Source organism: Heteronotia binoei, chromosome 8, assembly GCF_032191835.1.
Source record: "Heteronotia binoei isolate CCM8104 ecotype False Entrance Well chromosome 8, APGP_CSIRO_Hbin_v1, whole genome shotgun sequence".
Classification (NCBI taxonomy): domain Eukaryota; kingdom Metazoa; phylum Chordata; class Lepidosauria; order Squamata; family Gekkonidae; genus Heteronotia; species Heteronotia binoei.
Genome location: NC_083230.1, coordinates 103,415,666 through 103,435,705, shown reverse-complemented (window position 1 = coordinate 103,435,705; position 20,040 = coordinate 103,415,666). Strand labels below are relative to the sequence as shown.

General features: G+C 43.4%; 1 protein-coding gene across 1 annotated transcript in view; it reads left to right on the top strand.

Moving 5' to 3' along the window:
* The window catches only part of CACNA2D4 (calcium voltage-gated channel auxiliary subunit alpha2delta 4), a 269,022-nt gene that overhangs the window by 82,042 nt on the left and 166,940 nt on the right, over positions 1-20,040 (top strand). The window contains exons 11-14 of the mRNA XM_060245776.1: positions 6,102-6,215; positions 8,879-8,957; positions 11,304-11,437; positions 17,451-17,528. Coding sequence (XP_060101759.1) covers positions 6,102-6,215; positions 8,879-8,957; positions 11,304-11,437; positions 17,451-17,528 — 405 coding nt within the window. The remainder of the gene's footprint in view (positions 1-6,101; positions 6,216-8,878; positions 8,958-11,303; positions 11,438-17,450; positions 17,529-20,040) is intronic.

The following is a 20,040-nucleotide window of genomic DNA, read 5'->3' as shown; positions in this document are numbered from 1 at the left end:
TGCACGTTGTTGTAATACAATGTTGGGTGTTACTTACCTGGTTATATCTTTTATATTTGGCTTTGAAGAAATTTAGTGCCTGGCTATTAGGCCCCCCAATGTTGCTTAAGCTTAAATTTTTACTACTTTACGATTGGTTATGGCTATGTCTGAGTTGAAATTAATCTCTCTTAATTGTAGAGGCCTTAATAATGTTATTAAGGCCAAAAGACTCTCCTCTGCGTTAACAAAATTACAACCTGACCTTCTTTTTTTACAGGAAACCCATATTAAAAAGACAAACTCAAACATCCTTTGTTCAAAATGGTTCCAAACACAGTTTATAGCTGCTGGCTCATCGAAGTCATGTGGCGTTGCTATTATACTATCTAGGAGAACTAGATTTGTCCTTTTGGCCCAAGAAGTTGACCCTCAGGGAAGATATATTTTCGTTAAGGGTATGCTTAATGCTTCTTTATTTACTTTGGCTTCCCTATACGCCCCCAACTCAGCACAACTTACCTTCATAAAGTCCACTTTATCTAGACTTGCCCTCTTCCAGGAGGGGGCAGTTGTTATAGGTGGTGATTTTAACCAGATAATTGACCCTATCTGGGATAGATCTTTCAAGTCGCACCCCCCCACAACTGTTCCCTCCACACCCCTGCAAACCATTTTTCAAAATTTTAATTTATGTGATATCTGGAGAATTCACAACCCTGGAGTTAAGGAGTATTTTTCAGCTGTCCACAATATTTTTACAAGAATAGACTATTTCCTTATTTCTCCCTCTTTATTGAACCAAATTTCCCATACTAATATTGGCCTCAGAACTCTCTCTGACCACGCTTGGTTAGAGTGCACGTTAAGTACTGCCTCCCAGGATAAACCTTGTTATAATTGGTCATTGAATAGGTCACTTCTTTTAAATCAAGAATTTTGCACACAAATTGAGCAAGAGATCAATCTTTATTTTGAAAACAATTCTGAGTGCGGGGTCTCCGCCGACATTGTTTGGGACGCAATGAAGGCTGTTCTGCGAGGCAAGTGTATTTCTTTGAATTCGGCCTACAAAAAAAGAAAATTGGAGCTTAGCCAACATCTATTGGATAACATCAAATTATTAGAACAAAAGCATAAACAAACCTGTTCAAAAAAGATTTACCACAAACTCTTGTTAGAAAGGAAAAAGTTAGATCTAATGGAATCCTCTACCATCAGGAAGAACCTTCTTTTTTTAGAACAGAGGTATTGGTACAATCACCCTCGCTCATTGAAATTATTATCTTGGAAACTCAGAAAAGAACTAGGGGAGAGACAAATTAATGTTATCATGGATCACACTGGTAAAAGGCATTCTTCTAATAAAAAAATCCTAGATGTTTTCCATGATTATTTTCAAAAGTTGTATACTTCAACTAATCCTTCTTCTTCTTCAATAGATCACCTATTACAGAACCAACCCATTCTTAATCGCCTATCACATGATCACCAACACTTTTTGGACTCTCCCATCTCCCCCATAGAGGTGCTTGACGCTATCAAATCTTCTAAGCCTAACAAAACACCAGGTAGGGATGGCTTGCCTTCAGAGTTTTACAAAAAATTCGGCCAGTCCCTAACTTCCCACTTTACTTCGATCTGTAATCTAGTGTTGGAGACTGGTTGTATGCCCTCTTCATGGTCTCAGGCGAAAATAATTCTCATACCCAAAAAAGATAAAGACCTCTTAAATACCAAATCCTATCGCCCTATTTCTTTACTTAATAACGACTATAAGTTATTTACGTCCATCTTAACAGCTAGACTGAACAAAATCATTGGTTCCTACATCCATATAAATCAATCAGGATTTATACCAAACCGTGACATTACAGACAATACGAGACAAACAATTAACCTAATTCAATATTGTACCTTCCAAAACTTTGAATCTTGTATTTTAGCCCTGGACATTGAAAAGGCCTTTGATAGCGTAGAACCACTTTTTCTTCGCAAAGTCCTATACCATATGGGCTTTGGCCCAAAATTTATGAAGGTTATTGATTCCCTTTATTTGGACCCATCAGCCTTTATACAAGTTAACGGTCAACAGTCCTCTGCGTTCAGTCTGGAGAGAGGGACACGCCAAGGCTGTCCCCTCTCTCCGGTTTTATTTGCATTGGTTATTGAACCGTTCGCAAACCTGATTCGTCTTTCTCCTGAAATCCCAGGCTTGTCGGTTCAAGGCTCCACATTTAAAATTAGCTTATTTGCCGATGACATAGTTTTATATATTTCAAATCCTCTGCAATCCTTAGACGCTATCTCCACTCTTTTAGACAATTTTGGTAAACTCTCTGGACTCCAAGTCAACCATTCTAAATCTATTCTTTACCCAATCAATATTTTTCCTAACTCAAAGAAAGAAATATCCACCAAATATCCCTTCCATTGGGTTACCGAAAACTGGCCATATTTAGGGCTAAAAATCCCTTTAAATCTCTCCAATTTATTAAAGACAAATTATAGTGCCACTTTATCAGACATTTCTATTACTTTGAAACAGTGGGACAAATTGCAACTGTCCTGGATGGAAAGAATCCAAACGGTCAAATCCTTTATTTTCCCACGTTTGTTATATCTGTTTCGGGCCCTTCCCATTGTAATACCTCAAAAGATGTTAAACTCCTGGCAACAAACCTTGACTTCCTTCATTTGGAAGTACAAAAAAGCCAGAATCAAACTAACTACTATTTGCAGATCTAGAGCAAAAGGAGGTCTGGCGGTCCCAGACATTACTCGCTACTACAAAGCTGTTATTCTCTCCCAAATGACTAAAATTTTATATCAACGCCCTCCCCCAGCATGGGCACTTTTTGAAGAGGCCCATTTTACTCCCCTTAAATATTACGAACTATTATGGCTCAAGAAAAATGACCGTCCTTTGTGGCATTTTGTAAACCCATTTCTTAAGGCACTTCTTTCTACATGGGATTCAGAACGTTCTTACCTTGCCCCAGGTTTTTCTATCATTTCTTCGTTTATCGGTCAAAAATGGTTTCTCCCGGCCCAACTCCCCTCTTCTTTTAAAACTTGGCGAGACTCCTCAATTGTCTTCCTTTTTGACCTCCTTTCCTCTTCTAGGCAAATTCTACCCAAAGATAAATTAGACCAAAAATTACTAACCCCATTGCCTTGGTTCCGATATTTCCAAATTAGACATCTTCTCCAAGACACCCAACTAAAATCGTCACTTTCCCGCCCAACGACAGATTTTGAACATTTGATTCTCCATTTGCAAGATAATGTGCAGTCAAAGGGGCTTATTTCACGAATATATCGTATCCTTCTTACCAAATTGGAATCCTCACTTCCCTCTTACACGGCCCTTTGGCATAGGGACTGCGGGACCATACTTTCTCCAGACCAATGGGACTCTATCTGGGCTAGCGAAATTCTACACTCCAACATAATAAATATTTCACAACAGAACTTCAAACTTATGGCCCGTTGGTACCTTACTCCTACCCAACTTTCACATGTGGTCACCTCGAACTCCCCTGATTGTTGGAGAGACTGTGGTCTCAAAGCCTCCTACATTCATTGCTGGTGGGATTGCCCCAAAATAAAACCCTTTTGGACTGCAATCTGCTCTCACCTTTCAACTTTATTGGATACCATAATTCCTGAAGACCCCACTGTGATACTTCTTAATCATTGGCCCGGTTCTAAATTGTCACCTTCGAAAAGATCTCTAATTGCCAAACTTTTAACAGCTGCAAAAACAACGGTAGCCCAATCTTGGAAAAACGCTAACAACTTGTCCCTTGATACCTGGCTCCTGAAAATTTGGGACCATATAGCAATGGACAAAATCCAGGCGACATTAGACACTATCGACCCCTACCAGGCTTATTCCAAGTACATAGCGACCTGGTTCCCTATCTTAGAAAAAATTGATAGTGATCCATTTTATATTAATTCTTACAACAAATCTAAATTATATAAAGATTTTTTGTGGCTATAATTTACTTTAATATATTTAACTATGTAAGCCTACTATTGGTTTTTCTCCTTTATTTTCTATGTTTAATGTGTGTTATTGTATTGGTTATTTTTATTAATGTATGTAACTTTTATACTTATCTATGATATGTTCATTTTCAGAATTTTCATTAATAAAATCATTTGAAATTTAAAAATAAATAAATAAATAAATGTGATGGCCAGAACTCCCTTGGAGTTCAATTATGCTTGTCACACCCTTGCTCCTGGCTCCACCCCAATGTCTCCTGGCTCCACCCCCAAAGCCCCCAGATATTTCTTGAATTGGACTTGGCAACCCTCCTCCCCCCAACACATACATTCCCAGTGATCTCAGCTCCATGCCTAGGGTTGCCAAGTCCAACTAAAGAAAAATCTGGGGAATTTGGGGGTGGAGCCAGGAGACTTTGGGGGTGGAGCCAGGAGACATTGGGGGTGGAGCCAGGAACAAGGATGTGACAAGCATAATTGAACTCCAAGGGAGTTCTGGCCATCACATTTAAAGGGACAGCATGTCTTTTTAAATGCCTTTCTTCCATAGGAAATAATTAAGGATAGGGGCACCATCTTTTGGGGCTCATAGAATTGGACCCTCTGGTTCAATATTTTTGAAACTTGGGGGGTATTTTGGGGAGAGGCACTAGCTGCTATACTAAAAATCTGGTGCCTCTACCTCAAAAAATAGCCCCCCCAGAGCCCCCAATACCCATGGATCAATTCCCTATTATTCTCTATGGGAATCGTTCTCCATAGGGAATAATAGAGTGCCTAGTAGACATTTCCTTCCCCCCCCCCCAATGCTTTCTAAGGGGGGGGGCTCCATACCAGGGAATTCCCCCCTCCCTGCCCCCTCCCTCTCTCTCTCTCACACACACAAACACTTACCTTACTTGGTCTTCTTCCAGCAGAATTTGCTGGCTGTGAAAAAGAAAGTAAGACTGCACAGGAAAAGAAAGGGAGGGGCCGTTCCTGTTTCCTGTGCAGCCTTAAAGGGCCATTCCTGTTTCCTGTGCAGCCTTAAAAACGGATCCCAAGCTGTAAAACATGTTTCCTGCAGGTATGTTCTCTCTCCCCCGCCCCCAGACTTTTTAAGAGCGGGGGAGGAGGCTGAAAACTCGGGAGTCCCCAGCCAGGGCGGGAGGGTTGGGAAGCCTATCCATGCCCAGAAAATGGCAAAAAAATCTCCAGGATCCCTGGCCTAACTGGCCTGTAGAAAAATTTTTCTTGACCCCAAAGTGGCAATCAGTATTTCCCTGGATGTGTAAGGAGAGGACCACAAGAACTAAGCTCTGATGCAGCTCTTCCTGCCCTTCCTCTCACAATCTGCCTAAATTCACAGAATCAGAAGTCCTACAAAAGAAGAAGAAATGTGAATTGTTCACAGTAAATGAGTAAAAGACTGATACAATGTATCAGGGCTTAATCTTAACGAAGGTTGATCAGGACTGAGTCCCTGGATCTGTTTTGGAGGCCAGAACTATTTGTTGGCACATATTGTGCTTCTAGGCATGTGCTAGGGCTGTCAGTCTCCAGGGGGGATCTGGGGAGTCCCAGGAATTGCAGCTCATCTCTAGTCTACAGAAATCAGTTCTGCTGGAGGAAATGGCTGCTTTGAAGGGTGGACATTATGGCATTGTACCCCACTGAAGTCCCCAATCTCCCCAGGCCCCATCCTCAAATCCCCAGGAATTTCCCAGCCTTGATCTAGCTTCCCTACCCTGATGTCCTGCTGAAGTCCAGGGAACCTAGCAACTAGCAACTCTAGCATGTACCCTTCTCTCATGACAAACAGTAACTGCATCAAGAGATTATGAAAAGGACTTTCAGGATAAAGGCCCTTTGTAAGAAAACATGCGTTTTTCTTAGTACCTCTGATTCCAGAATTTAAGCACTTTGCTGGATTCCTTGGAGAAGCATTCTGAATCATGAAGCTCTTATGGATTCCTCTTGTTTTTTGAGATAGGTGGGAATTTGAATTCAGAGGATTTTTAGATCAGCGAATCCATGATTGACAAACATTCAATAATCTTGTAACCATCCAAGCAAACTCATACCTTTATACAGTTCCTCTCACTGTGATTCCATTCTGTTTGTAGTTTAGAGATGCTGGTCAAGGAGGCCTTTGTAACCAAGCCATCATGCTGATTACTGACGGAGCCATGGAAGATTACGAAGCCGTGTTTGAAAAATACAACTGGCCCGATCGCAAGGTTTGTTTCCAGTGTGACAAATGAATAAAGCAAAATTACCGTGGTGGTGTAAGTCCAACAAAGGCTACCAAGCAGTGTCCAGTGTCCTGAATATCACAGAGATGTGAACAACATACAGGGCCAGCCCTGCCACTAGGTGCCGGCCTTCTGGGGGCACCAAACTGGGCGCCCCATGTGACATGGTGACATTATCAGTGCGGGGTGCGGTGGGAGGTACACCAGAAGTTAGCATTGCCTAGGGTGTCAGACAGTCTAGGGGGGGGCAGTCCCTCAGAGGTAAGTCTCATTTTCTCCGTGGAGCTTCCTCCTGGGGAAGTGTTTTTCAGATTGCAGCTTAAATTTCACTTGAGATTATTAGTTGGAATGGGTTTCGTTTACATTTGTTGAGAGATTCTGGAGCCCAGGGAATTGCCTGGGCTCTCTCAGATCTCACCAGAGTTCGATGGGCTGGAATAAGACTAGCTTGGTGACCGAGTCACCCCTGAGAGAGACACAAAGGCCAGCCCTCTTCACGTTTAAACACTATTGAAACCATAAAGAAAACCCCAACGACATACAAAAAGATAGAAAAACCTGCTAGAGTGCAATGTATATTTAGTATAAAAGGAATATTCCTGTCTGTTCACCAAGGAGCCTCACTAGAGTTGTTGGTAAATAGCCCCAAGCAGTGAGAAGTCAGCCATTATATACTGTTCTGGCATCTATAGAATACAATGCAAGATGGCTATGCAGGAATGAGGGAGGGCGTGACAAGAACCAGAACCAGCCCCTTAAAGATAGTATGAACTTTTGCTAGTATGAACTTTTGCCCAGATATATTTCCATTGTCAGTTCATTGCCGTCTGACTTGCTGTATTATTGCTGTATACTTTATGACTTTAAGCTTTTATTATAACTATGTAATGACTTTTATGATGTACACCACCCTGAGACCTGTTCCACGGGGGAGGGCAGTTTTGTAAATCAAATTTAACAACAACAAAGACAATTTTATTAGCTGCAGTGTCAAAAGGACCTAGACTGATATGGCACCTCCCCTACAAATTATCAATATGTTTGATAATCTGGCTCTTGGAAGCCGGGAAATGTTAGATATGAAACTTGGGCAAAGTAAGATCTATAGGGCAAGGCTTTAATTTTCACACACTGGCTGTTAGCAAAAGAGTAAAGGCTTATGGGACAAATAACCTAACGGAGAAGCATAAGCTAATTCAAACTAATATACAAAAATTTAGGGATACAGAAATGGCCTAGTCTCACTTATAATTCTGCCAGAATGCTCAGTACTCATGTTTAGAATTGGGAGGAAATCATTCTTCCAATGAGGATGTCAGTGATCTAAGGGGCATTTTTGCAACATGAGATTTGGCTGGCTAGCACGTGGCAGAAGAAAAGTCAGAGGAGATGCATCCTTAGCCCTTCAAGTGTCATTTTGGTAAGTGTAACATGGAACAAAGATAGCCTGGAGGTTGCAGCTTGAAATAGCTCTAGGATGGAATAACACTGGTCCGCTCCCTTTGTCCGTTCGTATTACTCTCAATGCAAAAGACAACAGAAAATAGCTATATTTCCCTCATCTTTTGATCAAAACAAATGTGTTGTGGATACAGCACTCCGTATTGTGTTTTTGCTGCTCAAACTTCACAGATTCATAGTAGTGGATCAAGTAGCTTGCCGACTAAAAGGTAACTCCACAGACAGTCCCACAGTGACATGATTGGCACTTTGCATGGCTGAGAGAGTATTTAAGTGGGCTTGCCCCTTGAGTTAGTGGGCCTGAACAACCAGATTCGAATCCAGTAGCACCTTAGAGACCCACAAGATTACTGGGGTATGCCCAGACGTCACAAACCTGATACTGTCAGATCTCGGAAGCTAAGCAGGGCTGACCCAGGAAAATACTTGGATGGGAGACCTCCTTTGAATACCAGGACCGGGAGGCAGACACAGCTTAGATCAAGCCACTTCTCTGAACATCCTCCATGCCGCAGTATGTCAGAAGTTGCCATGACTTCCAGGCATACATGCATGCACACACACAAAATACAAAAAATACCCCCCAAAAAACCATCAGGGTATAAGCTTTTGAGAGTCTTTTGCCTTCATCAGATACCAAGGTGGCTTTGACTTTCTAAAGTTTACAAATTGAAAATCATGTTGGTGTTCCTGGACTCAAATCAGCTCCTCTTCTGCAGACCAGCATGGCCAATCTCTGAAACTATCTTTTTGGGAATGCACAGTACTTATGTTGTTAACTTTACTTGCGGGAGATGGAGGGTTGGAATTGCATTGTGCAGCAACAGGGCACAGTGATTTGACTGGGAATATGTGATTCCCCCACAATGGATGCTTCAGCTGGGGTGGAGGTGTTGGGGAGAAGAAATATTTAGATCCCATGCAAATGTAGTTTATCCTTGCTTCAATCCTGTGGATGCATTTTCACCATTTCAAAACTAACATTAACAGGGAATTATTATGAACAGGAATTCCTTCATGTAGATTTACAGTGCAATGAAACACAAAATTTGCAGATGTTCAGTGTATAAAATAAGCAAGATTGCATTTCTCTCTTAGCTTTACAGCAGTGAGGTAGAGGCATTTTACTTTTATGTTGGCTGAGGAAGGTATCTGTATTTCACCATCTGTGCTCTTGTGTCACACAGGTCCGTGTTTTTACGTACCTTATTGGGAGGGAAGTCAGTTTTGCAAAGAATGTGAAGTGGATAGCCTGTAACAACAAAGGTAAAGACCGATCCTTTATTTAATCTTTCAATAAATGTCATTTATTATGACTGGACTGCAACCTTCTGTTTGTCCAACTACAAATTTGATTTTTTAAGTCTGGAGAGCTCCAAGAAAGCTGCAAGAAATTGTGTGGATTCCTAGACATACCTCATCTAAACAGATGTTTGGGAATGTCAGGAAGGGTTGAGAAAGAGAATTAGGGTGCATTCACACTACACTAAATAATGCTTTTCGCAACTGGATTTTTGATGTGTAAGAACAGCAAAAATCCAGTTTCAAAATGCATTTTTAGTGTAGTGTGAATGCACCCCTAGGGAACTGAATAAATGGTGTTTCAGGAAGGTAAGAGGAAGATAGAATTAGGGGACTGAATAGGGGGTGTTTTATTTGTTAAGAGAGTCCCATGGATGGAGGGAAAGAAGTAAGAGCAGATGCAAATAGCTTTGTTTGGAATTTCCTGCTTCTTAAATTTGTTTTTTTAATGCATTGGGTTTGAGAGATGGGATAAAAGGTGGTAGAGGTAAATGAACCAAAAAGAAAGTACTCTGAGCTCCTTTCCATCTCAGCTGCTTCTTGGGCAGTCACATGAGGAGCTGTTGCATGTATCACAGTCATTGGGGTTTATCTGGGTGCTTGGATCCCATCGATCAACATGGGACTAAATTTTTTCTGGGTTGCTTTCTACATGTGCAATCCACTGAAGGGCTGCTGTAGTTGAGCCTCATTGAAAGTAATAGCTGTACATTCTAGTCACATTGATTTCAGTAATACACTGACACTTTTGTTTTACATCTATTTCATGTGATGTGTTTTAATATGATAAATTATGCTGCCAGTGTATATAGTGTCTGGGTGCCTGTTACTTGTCACCACTTGTGATCATATAAGAACTGTTGCATCACATGGAACTGATGGAGCAGTGAATGTGTGGTTGTGTCCTGTTGGGTTTATTTATTTTGTCCCCTCAGCCACAAAAAGCCAAAACCCAGAAACCAAAATAACCTGCAGTTATCAGAAGGCTAATACACGCTTATTAACAGAAAGGCTTTATTAGACTCCAAGTTTCTCCTTTAGACAGAAGGCTTAAAGTATATGGATAGAAAAGCAAAACAGTTTAGATAACTTTCAGAAAACAGTTACACAATTAGAATTCAGTCAAGCATAAAGCATAGTTCTATAATAAAGCAGAATGAAAAATATAAATCTCAACAGGGACTTCACCCTATTAGTTACATTTTCCCATTTAAAATCTAAGTCCCAAGTCTCTAGTAAAGTTATGATCTATATTCTAAGTTTGAGCATTTACACTATGTTTGAGGCCTCAAACAGAAATCAACAAGGATTGTTAATTTCTGGACTAGACCAGCAGAGAGGACCCCGGCCTCTCATGCAGGCCAGCCCAGAGTCTAAGTCCCAATTAGCTTGGCATGATCAACACAGAGGCAGCCTCTGGTGCAGATCAGCAGCTTCTGTTCAAAAACCCAGGGCTTTTAAAGGAAAACTTTATCACTTATCTCTATTTCATCTAATGTTATGAATTCCAGTACTGTAGACAGTAGATCCAGTTTAGACATTAATGGGTGTGTGTTGCATAATTTTGAGGGGACAGCACATTTACACTGTTATACAAGCTGTAGACTCACTACTTTACATTGTAGCCAAGTGTCATTTCTTCAGTGTTGTCACATGAAAAGATATACTTAAATATTTACAAAATATGAGGGGGTGTACTCACTCCTGTGACATACTGCACATGTATTGAGGCCTGCTTTAGACCTTGAAACAACCATTCTGAAATTCAAGAGAGTCAGTTTGGTTTAGTGGTAAAGAGCAGTGGACGCTAATCTGGAGAACTGCGTTCGATCCTGCATTTCTCCACATACAAACAGTTGGGTGACCTTGGGTCAGACACAGCTCTCTCAGAACTCTCTCAGCCCCACCTACTTCACAGGGTGTCTATTGTGGGGAGAGGAAGAGAAGGTGATTGTAAGCTGCTCTGAGACTTTTTTAGGTAGTGAAGAGTGAGATATAAAACCAACTCTTCTTCTTCTTCAATCCAGGGGTGGAATTCTAGCAGGAGTTCCTTTGCATATTAGGCCACACACCCTGATGTAGCCAATCCTCCAAGAGCTTACAAAAAAGGTGTCTTGTAAACTCTTGGAGGATTGGCTACATCAAGGGGTGTGGCCTAATATGCAAAGTGACTCCTGCTAGAATTCCACCCATGCTTCAATCCATTTCTCAGTACAGTTTGCAAAATACAGTTCCATACATTGTATTTTCTAATTCAAGGAAGGTAACTCTATTTTGTTGGTTGTTTTTTTGTGTGTGTGTTTTTGTAAGGCTATTACACACAGATCTCCACTTTGGCTGATGTCCAGGGGAATGTAATGGAATACTTGCATGTGCTCAGTCGGCCAATGGTTATCAATCATGATCACGATATCATATGGACTGAAGCCTACATGGACAGTGCAGTAAGTATTTTTGAGCTAAGCCTCCAGCTGGCAGACTCTAAAGGCTAAGCATAGATGAAGGACAAAGATATCTGAGGCAGACATCATCTGTCTTCACCTGAAGTGCCCTTGCGTTCCATCATGAACGAAAGGTTCAAAGGAAGCCATGCAGGCACGGCATGAGTTAAATAGCATTTCTGTCTTCTGAACTCTGCAGAGACACCGTAGAAGGGATTACCCACAGCAAAAGAGATTAGTTTCAGTTTAGGAAATGGGTCACTGAGCCTCCAGTCCAGTGGGGCTACAGCAGTACCGACTACTGCAACACAGAGAGAAAATTGACTTGTTTTGAAGGTGTCAAGCAAGGTCTGTGATAACTGTGACCAGGAAACCAAAGAGGGGAGATGTTTAAAGGGGAAAGAACCACACACAGAAGTTTGCTTTCTTTGTTCAGCGCAGCAGTTTTTGCTGCCAAAAAGATAAGCTGCTTCTAAAACTGACTAATGGCTTGCTTCTTTGACTAGGAGAACCACTGTAATAAAAAGTAGAATTATACTGAAATTTCTCCTAGAGCAACTTTTTAACTTCTCCCTTAGGCTAAACTTTGGAGGAATTTCTAGTGAAGCCAACAAGAGTTTTTCATAAGATTAAGGAAATCTCTCAAGTGGGTTTTGTGTATCTTTAAAATGCAAAACTCTGGCTTTATGGCAATTCCTGTGGGTGCATGTCTGTTCTTTGTTACCTTGGTCTTGGATAGATTAACCAACTCCAGACTTCCTGAAATACCAACAAGAACTAGACTTTTTCTCACAGCTATTGTGTTGAAGTGGAAATAGGCTCTCACCCGCCAAACATCCCACCAAAAAGGAGGCAAAATGTGAAGCTTGGCCATTGCATTACATTTCTACTGATCCTTTAGCGGGCATCATGTTCCTTCAGTGGGAGCACTGCTGAAGCACCCCCTCCCCTGTGTATGGCATTGGTTTGGAGAGAGTTGTTCTGATTAGTGGCTGTTAGTAGCAGAGGAAACAAAGAAATGCACCCCTGTTTATGATTATTAATGCAAAGCTTTATAAGGGGAGGTACGGTGGCTCAGTGGTAGAGCATCTGCTTGGTAAGCAGAAGGTCCTAAGTTCAATCCCTGGCATCTCCAACTAAAAAGGGTCCAGGCAAATAGGCGTGAAAAACCTCAGCTTGAGACCCTGGAGAGCTGTTGCCAGTATGAGTAGACAATACTGACTTTGATGGACTGAGAGTCTGATTCAGTAGAAGGCAGGTTCATATGTTCATATGATACTGCCTCATATCCAGTACCATAGGAAGCCTTTCTTTATTGATGGATTTTATGGACATCTGATTCTAATGGAAGTCTTCTATGAACTAAAGGTCAATAAGAATTGTACCAGTTGTACAACTGGCTATCTGTTTTGTCACTCTGGGCTCCGACTGTTTGGAACAATTGTGCAATGATTTCAGCTTCTCCTCTTGCATTTCTGGCTGACATTTATCTTCATTTGTTGCTGTGTTTCATTACCTTGTGCAATCGTTCATTATACCCTCCATTCATTTCATTAATGGGCACATTCATTTGTCATCCACATCTCTCACCAGCTTCCACAAGCAGAGGAGGTAACAAGCTGCTCTGTGTTCTGTGAATATGAACTGTTTGTCTTCTGTTAGTCTCAGTGTCCCTGTGCTGGTTTACCTAGATGTAGCTCCACTATACATCCCGGCTGGGGAAAAGATGACTGCACAGCAGTGAGAGAGCTGTGTAGCACAGGAAAGAAGCTAATAGCTGTGGATGTATTTGAGAAGCTATTCTGTGCCATATTGCAGTGTAGTGATTGAAAGCACAGCCTGTGACCCTCAGCCTTCCCATATATAATACTACTGTCCTGTCTTAAAATAGTTATAAGTAGGGATGTGTGCTTGAATATATCTGGTCTGAACATATACCTCACGAATACCTTATTTGGAGCAGTATTGGGGGCTCTTGGAAGTATCAGTCTCTAGGACGTGTATATTTCCAGAAATATTTGGGGCTGGGAGGAGGAGGAGGAGAATTGGATTTAGACCCCACTCTTCAATCTGTAACATAGGAGGAGAGTCTGCATTTATACTCTGCCCTTCACTCAGTCTCAAAGCTGCTTACAATCTCCCTCCCTTTGTCTCCCCACAACTGACACCCTGTGAGGTAGGTGGGGCTGAGAGAGTCCTCAAAGATCTGCTACTGAGAGAACTGTGACTGACCTAGGGTCACCCAGCTGGCTGCATGTGAAGAAGAGGGAAATCAAACCCAGTTCTCCAGATTAGAGTCTGCTGCTCTTAACCACTATACCAAACTGGCTTTAAGGACCTCAGGCCTATTTTTTCTCCCTGTTTAACAGGTTTTATGAGCAATGGGAAAAAGCAGGGAGGGAGATATCACTCCCAGCCCTGGGAAGGCAGCTCCAGGCTATCACAAGTCTCACCCAGCCCAAGGAAGGTGGTTTCCAGCCTGGATGAGAAAGATACAAGGCCCAGCAAATCTGTGGGTCTGGGTGGCTCCTTCTCCTTCCCTATAATAATAATAATAATATTTTATTTTTATATCCCGCCCTCCCCGCCGAGGCGGGCTCAGGGCGGTTGACAGGCATGGGAATCCCATGAATCATAAACAACATAAACAATTTTAAATATCAATTACAGTAAAATTATTTAAAAGTTAAATATATAATAAAATAGGTGCTAAATGCTGTAGTCGTGATATCCACAAGATGACTAGTTGTCCATTCATCAAATTAGTCGGGTTCCATCTCAAAGGCCAGCTGAAAGAGACATGTTTTGCAAGCCCTGCGGAATTGGTTCAAGTCCCGCAGGGCTCGCACCATCTCCGGAAGGTCGTTCCACCAACGAGGGGCTATCACCGAGAAGGCCTGCTCCCTAGTGGCCCTCAGCCTGGCTTCTCTTGGCCCAGGGATTGTCAGTAAGTTCTGTGAGCTGGATCTCAGTGCTCTCTGGGGCACATATGGGGAGAGGCGGTCCTTTAGGTAGGCAGGTCCTCGGCCATATAGGGCTTTAAAGGTGATAACCAGCACCTTATAGCGAACACGGTAGACAACCGGCAGCCAATGTAGATCCCGCAGCCCAGGCCGTGCAGTTTCCCACCGTGGTAGTCCCTCCAACAGCCTGGCCGCCGCGTTCTGGACTACCTGAAGCCTCCGTGTTCGGTACAAGGGCAGCCCCATGTAGAGGGCATTGCAGTAGTCTAATCTCGAAGTGACCGTTGCGTGGATCACAGTTGCTAGGTCGGTGCGTTCCAGGAAGGGGGCCAACTGCCTCGCTCTCCTAAGATGAAAGAAGGCGGATCTAGCAGTGGCAGCTACTTGGGCCTCCATTGATAGAGAGGATTCCAGTAGCACTCCCAGGCTCTTGACTTTGCGCACTGGTACCAGTGGCGCACCGTCAAAGGCCGGTAAGGTGATCTCCCCTCCCGGCCCGCCGCGGCCCACGCAAAGGACCTCAGTCTTCACCGGATTCAGCTTCAGCCCGCTCAGCCTGAGCCAGTCAGCCACGGCTTGTAATGCCCGGTCCAAGTTTGTTGGGGCATCACCAGTCCGGCCGTCCATCAGTAGATAGAGCTGGGTGTCATCTGCGTATTGATGACAGCCCAGCCCATACCTCCGTGCAATCTGGGCAAGGGGGCGCATAAAGATGTTAAACAACATCGGGGAGAGAACTGCTCCCTGAGGCACTCCACAATGAAGTGGGTGCCTCTGAGACAGCTCCCCCCCGATTGCCACCCTTTGTCCCCGACCGTCAAGAAAGGAGGAGAGCCACTGTAAGGCTAGCCCCGAATTCCTGCGTCGGCGAGGCGGCGGGTCAGCAGCTGATGGTCGACCATATCGAACGCAGCCGATAGGTCTAGCAACAGCAATACCGCCGAGCCGCCTCAATCCAGTTGTCGTCGGAGGTCATCCATGAGGGCGACCAGGACTGTTTCCGTCCCATGACCCGGGCGGAAGCCGGACTGGCATGGATCTAAGACGGATCTATCCCCTTTGATGGGGGGCAAGGCCTTTTCAGGGCCATTTTTTTGTCTTCCCAGTCCACACTCCTGCAAGTAGGATGGCTAGGAGCACCTTGGTCAGGGGCCTGTAGAACTGGGCCCCGTGGCCCAATTCATTGGAAGCTAGGGGTGGAGAGGTCTTTAGTGGACAGGCAACACTGGGTCCCCTGCAATTTTTGTGTTGATTCGTTGAAAAACAGCCAATCAGCCACCCTTCTAAAAAGTCCCCCATGGGGAATAATGGAACCTAAATAACTCCAGAATCCCAGAAAACCCCAAACCCCAAAATAGTATTGGGGGAGCCTAATACTGTCTAATTACTGGTATTTATGCCCTTTTTGAAACGCAAATCCAAAAAATACTGTGTGTTTTTTTCCAGGTGCACATCCTTATTTGTAAATATTGTGGAGGGAGTTGATGCACTTTAATCATTTAGTAAAAACTCAGTATTATTAACCATTCAGGAGTACCTAAAGGCAATTTATAAATGGCACTCTGAATTAATTGAATATATGTAATACTCTTCTGTGTCATGTGTTACCTCATGTGTAATACTCTTCTGTGTCATGTGTTGAGCATCTTAGGCTGGGCTCATTCCTGCTGCATCCTTTTAACAGTCTGTATTCGGCCAATTGATACAAATTGCCAGTATTGTTTGATCAGGTAGCTGATTAGGATAGGTGATTGCAGGTCAGTTCTAGTCTTTTGAAGAGGCAAGCTGAGTTGCTTTTCCTCTGAGAATATCTCTGTCTTATTTACATAGTATGTCTGTCTAATACACACATGCATATATATCAGTTTATCTTAATATATACCTGAGTATATGTTATGTGTGATGACTTTGTGTATCTTTAGATTAGTTTGTTGTATATTCATTTTATAGTTTGTTTTCTTAAGTGGCTTTTTGCACAATGTAGTGACTGAGAGTTGAAAGGAAATTTCCAACTAACAGAGATATATTCTGAACATTTTAAATCCTGTCCCTGAAGCCTCAAAGCCATCTTTTTAAACTAAAGCTCAGGTCACAGTTAACATTTGGCATTTGTATGCCTTAATACTGAAGTTTCAGCATCAAAAATGCAAAATGAAAGTTCATGCTAGAACTTAAAGCCCAAATGACAGATTTTGAAATCTGGATTTCCATGTTTAACATTTGGATTTGTGTATGATTATGAATACTCCTTTTAGAAAAGGGTTCTGTTTTCTTGCAAACGCAGGGCCTTCAAGTGGGGCATTTGTATTGCGAGTTCTGTGGAACTTCCATCCATGTTTTTAACAGTCCTTATGTGATGTGCCAATTCCCATCATCTGCATCATAGCTTCTGATGGTTCAAATATGCTCTCTACTGCCCATGGAGCTGCATATTAGCATTCCAGTTTATCCCTAATATTCTGGATGTCCCCTGAACTATTCATGCAAATGAGAGAAACATTGCATAGATATATCCTTTGTATTCCCCCTCTCTATTTCCCATTGGCACCCAAATGCCAATTCTATGTCTTATATATATTATTCAGGTGCCTTTGTTTGCCATGTTTGGCTGTGTACATCTGGCTGTGCCATGTTAATATGGACAGACAGACATATGGCCAGGGGTCGTTTTGTAGAAAAATAGGTGGTGGAGCTCATCCAGGGATTGTTATGCAACTGCACCTACCAGTCAGAGGACAAGGTGGGAAGGAGGAGGTGGAACTGTCAGGAAGGTTCAGGAGCTGTGCTCCTGTGAGCTCCCACTGAATCCAAGGCCTGCATATGGCTTCTTTTAAAGTTTCCTTTCTCTCGATATTACTCTTTCTTGAATATTCCCTGCCATCTTTGTCTCAGCTTCATCACCTTCCCACCAATGAGCTAATGTTCTAGCATCCTCTGTTATTTTTTTAAAAAGGTACTTTTCATAAGGCTTTCTTGTGTTCGCTTACAGTCAGTGGTTGGCACACTTTATACTATTACTGCATACTAATATATTACCCCTTTCTTCCTGGTAGCTCTTTGCATCTCAGGCTCAAAGCCTCCTGCTAATGACAACAGTGGCAATGCCAGTTTTCAGTAAGAAGAATGAAACGGTAAGCATGATGCTCTCAGGAAACCTCTAGGCTCCACTTGGCATGAGAGTGGATAGAAGAGTAAAACTGCAGTTTAGATACTGAAAGTATATAAGGGCTTTTATGCTAACTTACCCTTTGTCGAAGAAATGGATGAAGGGCCATAATTTATTAGTATAGCACACATTTTATATTATACATTCCTAGGTTCCGTCTCTGGATGATTCTCATTTTATATTGTCTATTCAATGTACAAGATCAAGCCTAAAATAAACAACCCTGACATCATTTGTAAAATTATTAAAAGGCACACCTTTGTGAAATGTGACTTGTGTTCTTTAAAAAAACTTAAAATATAGGGCTAAGAATGCTTTCCTAATCACCATTTCTGAGTATTTTAAAGGGGACATTCTAAATTTTACATTTATGTGTCCTGCACCCTTGCAACCCAGTCCTGAGGGTCACTGAGGCAGTGGTGGTCATCTGCTGACATAAAAGTGGCGCCACTGGTCTGTTCCCTATGGACATTTGCCAGGAGGGAATGACAACCCACACTCCTCCAGAAGGCATAGGCAGCATAGCGAGAACATCAGACTCCATAGCAACCCCAGTAGCATCCACCAATCAGACAATGGCAGCCAGTGATGTCCTTGTGAGCGGCACACACAGGTGCAGCCAATCTCTCTTGCCAACCTGGCCTTTGGCCCTCAATGCGACTCCCTCTCCCACAACGGAGAGTCAGCAGATAAGGAGGAAAGAGCCTGGGACAGTGCAACCCCAACAGAGGCACATGGCTTGAGCGCATCCCCCCCCCCCCAGCTCATAGGGGAAGGGCACCCACGCAATGGAAAGGGTGCCCACCCCTCCTGTGGGCAAGGGCCTGACTGGCAGCAAAAATATTGCCCACATGCAGCCATTGCTGCCCCCTGCTACTGCAGCCACATACCCTTTCAGATCAGCCACCAGCCTGTTCAGTGTGCAAGCTGCACCCAGCAGCCAACCCAAGGTATATGGGAAGGGGGCACGCAGCCAACAGGTCCAACAGCATCAGTACCACCAAAGCACCTTGATCCAGATGCCATTGGAGATCCTCCACCAGGGCGACCAGTACTGTCTCCACCCCATGACCTGGGCAAAAGCCAGAGTGGTGGGGGTCTAGAACAGAAGCATCCTCCAGAAAACTCTGGCCGTTTTCGCACTTAGCGTTTGCTCCCCTTTTTCCGCGGCGCAATTATGTCCGGATCATTTTTCTCGTTTTCCCACTAGTGACTCTTTGCGGAGTCGCCTTCCCTGAAGCCCCGGCTCAAATCGTTTTCCCACTGGCATCGACCTGAGTTCGATGCCCTGTCAATCATTTTTTTTTTAAGCGCAAGTCTGGTTGCGTAATGACGTACTAACGTACTAACGTAACATTGAGCTGATCCCTCCCCTTCTTTTCGTGGACAAACCGCATCACGTGTGCTGCTGCTGCTTATGGATTGGCTGCAGCTGTAGAATCCTCCACAGCCCTTCATGTATTAACAGAAGCATTCACAGTGGAGAATCCTAGCACTAGATTCCCCCCCCAAATTCTGAAGCACTAGATTCCCCCCCCAAATTTCCTCCGCTCTCTTTCCCCTCCCCGGCTGGCGCTTGCAACGGGGACCTGACTGATTCCTGCTGCCAGAGCTCCCCCCCCCGCCCCATTCTCTCCTTCCCCTCTCCTTTCGCATTATCGAGATAACGCAACAGCGAAATAACGCAACTAAAGTCAATAAAAAAAATTCCAACGAAACCAATTGAGGTGGCAATTGAGGCTATTCCAGGGGGGGGGGGGTTTCCCTATTTGTTAATTTCGAAATATCGCTATTACGCAAAACTGTGAAGTTTAAAAAAAAAAAATGGCCGTGCCGGCACTTTGGGGAAGCGCCGCGAAAGGCTGATGATTGGCCAAGCGGGTGGATGGGGTGGGAGGACGGAAAGGGAGAGGGTGACGCCCACAAAGCAGTCGATCCGGCGTGGATGGATTTCGCACAGCAAACTCCGCTGAGTGGATCCGGAGTGGATCCGGAGGTTTTCGGAAACTCCGGCAGCATGCTGAAAAACATACTCCGGTGTAAAATCCCTGAAGCGCCAGAGCAAACCGTAGCGCCGGAGCAACATGTGCGAAATCCAAGAGAAGATCCGGAGGTAAATGGGGCGCTACGCTGGAGCAAACGCTAGTGCGAAAACGGCCTATGTAACTGTAATGCTACTGCCCTCTCAATAATTTTGCCCCAAAAGGGCAAATTCGAGACTGGCCAGTAGTGTGTCCACTCAGACTTCTCCCCATCCAGGTGTCTCCCGACAAACTATTTTCAGTACTTTCGAGGCCAGCCGGCCTGGAGGAGAAATCCTGGAGGAGAATGTTGTTACCATGCAAACCTGATAAGCCTCTTTGCTGCAGAATTCCTCCCCTCTCCTTATAAGCATACAAGTCCATAAGCATACAGTATAGAAAGAAAGTGATACACTGTTGGAATAATTACACGTAGCTGAAAACAAGAGACATTCA